The 8,703-nt window shown below is 42.4% G+C and overlaps 1 protein-coding gene across 1 annotated transcript; it reads left to right on the top strand.

Moving 5' to 3' along the window:
* The first annotated feature begins 712 nt into the window (after nucleotides 1-712).
* On the top strand, nucleotides 713-4,506 carry LOC138899827 (uncharacterized). The gene is made up of 4 exons (XM_070186524.1): nucleotides 713-941; nucleotides 1,751-2,048; nucleotides 2,335-2,476; nucleotides 3,982-4,506. The coding sequence occupies exons 1-4, from the start codon at nucleotides 713-715 to the stop codon at nucleotides 4,504-4,506; spliced, it is 1,194 nt and encodes a 397-aa protein (XP_070042625.1).
* Nucleotides 4,507-8,703: the final 4,197 nt, after the last annotated feature.

Below are 8,703 nucleotides of genomic sequence, written 5' to 3'. Positions count from 1 at the left end.
CATGTTTGGTACCTTAGCTCAGGCGGGGTTGATTCCACTTGCACCAGCCATATCTCAGGCTGGGGGAGGAGCTCAGACTCCCGCGGTCCGTACCCCAGAGCAGTGGATCTAGGTTGATCAGGTCCTAGAGATTAAACCAGTACACCCTATTGCTCTGGTTCAGCCTGTCGTTAGGGAAGCAACACCTGAGAAGGAGCAACTTAGACTTGAGAGGTTCAAGAAGTATCACCCTTCTACTTTTAGTGGTTTGGTTTCAGAGGATGCACATGGTTTTCTTGAGGAGAGCCACCATATTATCCGCACCATGGGTATTGTGGAGACTAGTGGGGTTGCTTTTACTACGTTCCAGCCGAAGGGAGAGGCATATCAGTGGTGGTGAGTGTACGAGAAGGGTAGCCCAACCGATTCAACTTCACTTAAATGGACTCGGTTTTTAGAGTTGTTCTTGAGAGAGTTTGTCCCTCAGACTCTTAGGGATGCATGGTGTGCATAGTTTGAGCAGTTGCGCTAGGGTTCTATGACAGTGTCGGAGTATGCTGTCCGATTTAGTGATTTGTCCAGACATGCACCTGCCTTGGTTACTACAGTCAAAGAGCGAGTCCATCGATTTTTTGAGGGGCTCAACTATGTTATTAGGTTCAGCATGGATCGAGAGTTGGAGACAAATACCCCATATTAGCGGGTGGTAGAGATTGCACGAAGGTTGAAGGGTATGCGGGGCCATGAGAGAGAGAACAGGGAGGCCAAGAGGCCTTGTGGTACTAGAGGATTTAGTGGTGGTCACGCTGCAGCTACAACCAGCCATGGTAGAATCTATGTGAGTCATCCAGTTCACTCAGCACTTACAACTTCTAGTGGTGCTCCGGTTATTCCAAGATCTCAGGTTACACACTTTACTCAGCCACTTTCTAGTGCACCTCCTGCACGGGGGGACTTCAGCGGTCAGTCCAAGCGACCAGGCCCGAGCTAGTCCCAGCAGCCACGTCCACTGAGAGCTTGCTTTGAGTGTGGTGATACCTGTCACATGATTAGAGACTGCCCAAACTCAGGAGGGGTGCACCTCCACAGACTACTTAGGCTCCACGAATTCAGTCGGGTCCACAGACTTCCCAGGCCATGGTTGTTGCCCCAGTTGCCACTTCACCCACTCAACCAGCTAGGGGTAGAGGACGGGCGGGTAGAGGTTGCCCTAGAGGGGGAGATCCGGCCAGATTCTATGCTGTTCCGAGTAAGACGGAGGCAGTTGCTTCAGACGCATTCATTACAGGTACGATTCCAATTTTCCATAGAGATGCATCACTCTTATTTGATCTGGGATCCATTTATTCATATGTGTCATCTTACTTTGCTCCGTATTTGGGTATATCTCGTGATTCCTTGAGTTCTCCTATTTATGTATCCATGCCCCTGGGAGATTCTATTGTTGTAGACCGTGTGTATCGGTCGTGTTTAGTTGTTATTGGTGGTTTTGAGACCAGAGTCGATTAATTATTACTTAGTATGGTAGACTTTGATGTTATCTTGGGCATGGACTAGTTTTCACCTTATCATGCTATTTTAGATTGTCACGCCAAGACTTTGACGCTAGCTATACCAGGTTTACCACGATTAGAGTGGAGGGGTGCATTAGATTATCTTCCTAGCATTGTTGTATCATTTATAAAGGCTCAACATATGGTTGGGAAGGGGTGTGATGCTTATCTAGCCTTTGTGAGAGATGTCAGTGCTGATACTCCTACCGTTGAGTCAGTTTCGGTAGTGAGATACTTCCCAGATGTATTTCCAGCAGATTTTCTAGGCATGCCGCCCGATAGGGTTATCGAATTTGGTATTGACTTGTTGTCGGGCACTCAGCCCATTCATATTTCACCATATCGTATGGCCCCAGCGGGGCTAAAGGAGAAATTGCAAGAGTTGCTCAATAAGGGTTTCATTCTGCCTAGTGTGTCGCCTTGGGGTGCTCCGGTCTTGTTTGTGAAGAAAATAGATGGTTCTATGCGCAGGTGTATTGATTATCGGCAGTTGAACAAGGTTATAGTGAAGAACAGGTATCCATTGCTATGCATTGATCACTTATTTGATCAGCTACTGGGTGCTAGATTGTTCTCAAAGGTTGATTTGCGGTCAGGTTATCATCAATTGAAGATTTAGGATTTGGATATTCCAAAGACTGCCCTTAGGACTCGATATGGTCATTACGAGTACCTCGTGATGTCATTTGGGCTAACCAATGCCCCAGCAATATTTATGCACCTGATGAACAATGTATTCCAGCCTTATCTTGATTCATTCGTAATTGTATTTATTGACGACATCTTGATGTACTCCTTGTAGTCGGGAAGATCATGAGCAGCATTTGAGGATCGTGCTCCAGACCTTGAGAGATAAGAAGTTGCATGCAAAATGCTCAAAGTTTGAATTCTGGCTTGATTCAGTGGAATTTTTGGGTAATGTGGTGTCGAGTGAGGGGATCAAGGTAGATCCGAAGATGATTGAAGTAGTGTAGAGTTGGCTCAGCCCGTCTTCAGCTACTGAGATCTGAAGTTTCCTTATTTTGGTTGGGTATTATCGTCGTTTCATAGAGGGTTTCTCATCTATTGGTGCACCTATGACCAGATTGACCCAGAAGGGTGCTCCTTTCATGTGGTCCAAGGAGTGTGAGGAGAGCTTTCAAAAGCTTAAGACTGCTTTGACTACAGCCCTAGTGTTGGTGGTGCCTACAGGCTCGGGGTCTTATACTGTGTATTGTAATACGTCACGTGTTGGCCTTGGCGCGGTGTTGATGCAAGATGATAGGGTGATTGCCTATGCGTCTCAACAGCTGAAGACTCATGAGAAGAATTATCCAGTCCATGACTTAGAGTTGGCATCCATTGTTCATGCATTGAAGATATGGCAGCATTATTTGTACGGTGTCCCTTGTGAGGTATTTACCGACCATCGGAGTTTACAACATCTGATCAAATAGAAAGTTCTTACACCATTCTATATCATTTCGAAAAGGCCAATGTGGTGGCCGATGCCTTGATTTAAAAGGTGGAGAGTTTGGGTAGTTTAGCATATCTACTGGCAGCCGAGAGGCCATTAACATTGGATGTTCAGGTCTTTCCCAACCAGTTTGTTAGATTGGATGTTTCGGATCCCAATAGAGTTCTTGCCTGTGTGGTTTCTCGGTCTTTGATATATGATCGTATCAGAGAGCGTCAGTATGATGACCCCTATTTGCTTGTCCTTAAGGCACGGTTCAGCACAACAATGCCAAGGAGGTTTCTATCGGATATGACTGTGTGTTACGGATGTAGGGCCGATTATGTGTGCCTAATGTGGACAATTTATGTGAGTTGATTCTTCAAGAGGCCCACAGTTCACGGTACTCCATTCATCCGGGTGTCTCTAGGATTTGAGGCAGCACTATTGGTGGAGGAGTCATAGTGGAGTATGTAGCTCGGTGCCTAAATTGTCAGCAGCTGAAGTGTGAGCAGCAGAGGCCGGACAGTTTGCTTCAGAGACTTGAGATTCCCGAGTGGAAATGGGAGCGTGTCACCAAGGATTTTGTTGTTGGGCTCCCACAGACTCAGAAGAAATTTGATGCGGTATGGGTGATTGTGGACAGGTTGACCAAGTCAACTCATTTCATTCCGGTAGTGATTACCTATTCTTCAGAGTAGCTGGCTTAGATCTATATTCGCGAGGTTGTCCGACTTTATGGTGTGCCGGTATCCATCATCTCTGACCGGGGTACGCAATTTACATCGTAATTTTGGAGAGTTGTACAGTGTGAGCTAGGCACACGGGTTGAGTTGAGTACAATATTTCACCCTCATACGGAGGGACAGTCCAAGCGCACTATTCAGATATTAGAGGATATGCTTCGTGCTTGCGTTATGGATTTCGGGGGTGCTTGGGATTAGTTCTTGCCACTTGCGGAGGTTGCCTACAACAATAGCTACCAATCGAGTATTCACATGTCTCATTTATCAGGCCCTATATGGGAGACGGTGTCGTTCTCCAGCTGGGTGGTTTGAGCCGGGAGAGGCTACGTTATTGGGCACAGATTTGGTTCGAGATGCTTTGGAGAAGGTCAAGACGATCAAAGATCGGCTTTGTACAACCCAATATAGACAGAAGAGTTATGCTGATCGAAAGGTTCGCGATGTTGCATTCATGGTTGGAGAGCGAGTCTTGCTCCGGGTTTCACCCATGAAGGGTGTGATGAGGTTTGGGAAGACTGGCAAGCTGCGCCCTAGGTATATCAGGCCTTTTGAGATCCTTGAGAGGATTGGTGAGGTAGCTTATAAGCTTGCATTTCCACCTAGTTTATCTGTGGTTCATCTGGTGTTCCGTGTCTCTATGCTGCGGAAGTATTACGGTGATTCATCTCATGTTCTAAACTTCAACACAGTCCAATTGGATGGGGATTTGACTTATATTGAGGTGCCTGTGGCTATCTTGGACAGACAAGTTCGGAAGTTGAAATCAAAGAATATTGCTTCAATGAAGGTTTAATAGAGGGGTCATCCAGTCGAGGAGGCAACATGGGAGACCGAGCATGACATATGGAGTCGCTATCCACATCTATTCACCACTTCAAGTATGTCCTTATGCACGTTCGAGGACGACTGTTTTTTTAATAGGGGGAGAATAGAACGACCCGATCGTGTTTTGTGTAATTGCGCCTCGTGGTGACGTCCACAACATACCTCTATGGGAGATATGATACAGTTGTATGCAATAATAATTACCTAACTATGAGTCGAAGTTGAATCCACTGGGAGTTATGAGGGGTGTTAGGAGTATACATTTGAAGCAAGCAAATGGGTTATCTAAGATTGCACTTCCACAACAAGGTTTTGTTTTCTATTTCTACTGTTACTCTAATGAATGCAAGCTAAAGAAAATAGATTATAGATAAATATTTTTGAGGTTTTTCCAATTAGATTAAAGGCCTAGGGCTGTGACCATAACCTAGGTGTTTGCCTAATGGGATAAATATGTTTATACTTATTTTGTTGATTGAGGTGTATTATAGCTCTCAACTCCACATTACCCACTCAATACCTCTCGGTCAGAGAGTGATTTTGCCCAATTTGGCTTTCTCAAGTCCAAATGGGTATCAACCAAAACAGTTGATAAGAGCTCAAGTCGGGTTCTTACTATCTCTAGTTTGAACTCTTTACTTAGGTTAATCAATCTCTCAATTCACCCAATTCCTTGTTAGCTAAGTTATCCTAGACTAGGTATCTCTTTCTCAAGTAGATACTAAGTCAAATAGGCATGAATCAATGTTTGCAACCATTAATTCCAAATACGAAGCATGAACTAAGTTAAATAATCAACATCCAATCATAAAACAACATAAAATTAATCACCCTAAGGTCCACACACTAGGATTGGGTCACAACTCTAGTAAAAATCTTGCTACTCATAATGGGATTTGAAGAAAATAAAGATGAAAAGCTAATTAAACTCATAAGGGAAGATTAAAATGATGAAATCTAATGTTAAAATACTCAAATAAGCTAAATCTTCCTAAAATAGCTAAAGGAAATGGTTACAGCAGGTTTGTATATTCCAACTTGACCTAATTTTGTAAAACTCGTCTATTTATACAGGGCCAAAAATCACAGACAAAAATTCCCCTCGGGAGGTTCTGCGGCCACACAATTCCATGTGCGGTCCGCAAATTTCTTCAGTTGGCTGGAAGGTGAGTTTTGCGGCCGCATATTTTTGGACTGCGGCCGCAACGCACATTTCATGGCTGCGACCGCGAGGCAATCTTCTGTGGCCACATAATTCTTGTGTGGTCTGCACATTGCTGAAAGTTCTGTTAGAATTTTCTTCTTGGTTTGCAGCGCGGCACAGATGGAATTTTGCGGTCCGCAATTTCTTCTGCGGCCGCATAATTCCTTTTGCGGACCGCACATTTGTGCTTTTGCGCCCTTTATTGCCTTGTGCTTCGGAACACTCCTTTTTGAGTCCGATTTCATCTCGGGAGACCAAACTTCTAGCATTCCTGCAATTTGCACAATTTCATTAGTTTCGGGAACACAATTCAATACTTTCGGACTAAAACAAAACTAAAATATGGTAATAAGCAGTCAAAATCCCCACTTATCAACTCCCCCAAACTTAAGTCTTTGCTTGTCCTCAAGCAAATAAATTAGTTCCCACCTTCAAAAGTTAAGGGTCATTTCAGAGAGTCAAAGGTGAGCCATCCACACATCAGTTGGTACCAACAATTACCCACACTACTCATGTATTATCAACAAGGCGACAAGTTAAACATTCATGCACATATAGTTCTAATGTGACATTTGAGCTTCAAGAGACTTTACTCATCAAGGACTCTTGCTCTATCATGTAAGTCATGGTGGACTCCAAACTCTTCCTCCTCTACTTTCCATTTTCCTAGCTCACTTAAGAAATTTAGCACTCAATCCAAAGATTTATGAAAGGTTCACTCATCTCTCTCAAAAGAATGTCACAAGTACGACTTCAAGTACCATAGGCTTTCCCCTTGTGTAGATCACCACTAATGTAAGCTTACTCGGTTTGAAATCAAGTAGGACTTATTTCGGGATGTAATGAACGCTTTTGGGTTAGGGTAGGATACCGTATGAGTAAGTGGTTACACTTTTCCTTAAGCACTCCATCTTTCATTTCTCGGCTCACACTTTGCCGATTCTCAGAGGCACTTTCTTTTCATTGGGGACTAGAGAGACCTAGCATCACTCTTTCTTGATCGTTTTATTATTTTTCTCCCTTTTTGATTTCTCCATGTTTGGGATCATTACCTCTTTTTGAATCTTTTCAACCCTTCCACTTATTCACTTTTTGTATCTTTCTTTTTATTCTTTTCTTTTCTTGCCTTTTCTTCTCATAGAAATAATTTATTTTCTCTTTTTGTGCCTTGATACCTTTTTCAAGTTCCTCATCTCTATCCCAAACTTACGTTTTAAGCCATTTGTTTCAGAAGAGTGTTAAGGAAAGCTCGGGTGCCAAAAAAGGGTCACGACCAAACGGGTAAAGGCTTGTAAAATGGTTATCAAATGATAAAGGCTAGAGGCTCAAAGGGGTTGACTAGGGATAATGACATTTGTTGGCAATAGAAAAACTCAAACGGGCCAAGGAGAGCCTACAATCACTTTTTAAATCAAGCAAAACTTTAGATTTTGCCTTGAAACACATTCGGGGAAAGTTCTACACCCTTCGCATGGATACTTGGAATAGCAACAATTCATGTCACTCCTCACGCAATCGGATTGTAAAAGAGGACAGAGTCGAGGGACCACATTGACCACATTCAAGTTTAAAGATCACTATGGTCCAATTAAACCACTCGATGATTGCAAAAGTCAACTCAAGAGTCACAAGTCACTAACTAGAGCTATTTCTTTCAAAAACCTTATTTCTAACCATAAGCACGTAGTTAAGTGTGTTGCTGCCAATTGAAGCATGGCTAACTCTTCGAGCATGACTTAATTAGGTCTATTTATTCATTAATACTACTATTGTTACCTAAACACAAAAAACAGACCCATTACCTTAAGAAGGTTGTCACGCCGTCCACCGTTAGGACGAGTCACCCTATTCATACAACAACTACCCTTGGAAAGAACCATGGCATTAAGAAAACCAAAGGCTTTATTATCTACTAAAACATAAAAATAAGCTACTAAATCAAAAAAAGAAGCTACTAAATCAAATAAAGAAACAAAAATAAAGAACCTAATAAGCAAAAACTACTAAAGATAGAATGAATATACATAATGAGAGAAAGAGAGAGAATATATATACATAATAAGAAAATAGAGAATAATATCAAGATATTACAGGACAAATATTTCAGAATGTATTAAATATAATAAATAAACTCTCCCCCCCCCCCCCCCAAATAAAGATAAGCATTGTCCCCAATGCTTAACAAAATAAGAGTAAAAGAGGGGAAAGAGTGAAGACAACTCCCTATGGCTCCTTGGACATATTTGTGTCCCCAACAATGTCATCGCCCTCAGGCTCAGCTAACTGAATCTCATCATCCTCAACTGTGGGTGTGGCTGGGTTGGCGATGTGAAACCCCATGTTTTCGTACGTAAAAATAAGTCGTAAGTCAATTAATGTAAACTCGAAAATGAGATCCTCTTTGAAAGTATATAAAATTACATCCAGTGTTTCCGTTCAACATACAAATGACTAGGTTAAGGACAAATGCACTTAAACGTGAGAAAGGAGGTTTTGGATAAATAAAAATAAGCTGCTTTGTTACCCGACATGCCTGCTTCACCAACTTACTTTCCGTCCCACTTGCTTGAGCTACTCGACACATGTCTAAATAATTTAACGAGGATGAGACACATGTTTCAAAATTGAAAAAGAACCAACATGTATCACCTACTTGATTAAGTAGGTGCATCACCTACTTAGAGTTTGTGGACCAAATTAAAAGGGAAAGGAAAAGGATAGAGATGGATAGCCCAACCCATCTGCCCAAGCCCATTAGTAGGGCCATATATACATAGATATTTTACTTAAAAAATAATTTAGAATCCCTCTCTCTCTATTTCTGAAGGAGCTCCAAAATATCATCCCAAAACCTCTCTCAGCGTTATCCTAGGGTTCAAGACCAAATCCAAAAGTTGGTAAGGTGATTTCTCTCTTCGAAGATCAAGATCACCTAGTTATCTCTCTACTTTGTTGTTTGGG

Source organism: Nicotiana tomentosiformis, chromosome 10 (genome assembly GCF_000390325.3).
Source record: "Nicotiana tomentosiformis chromosome 10, ASM39032v3, whole genome shotgun sequence".
In the NCBI taxonomy this organism is placed as follows: domain Eukaryota; kingdom Viridiplantae; phylum Streptophyta; class Magnoliopsida; order Solanales; family Solanaceae; genus Nicotiana; species Nicotiana tomentosiformis.
The sequence above is the reverse complement of the archived record's forward strand: the minus strand, read 5'-3'. Positions and strand labels throughout refer to the sequence as shown.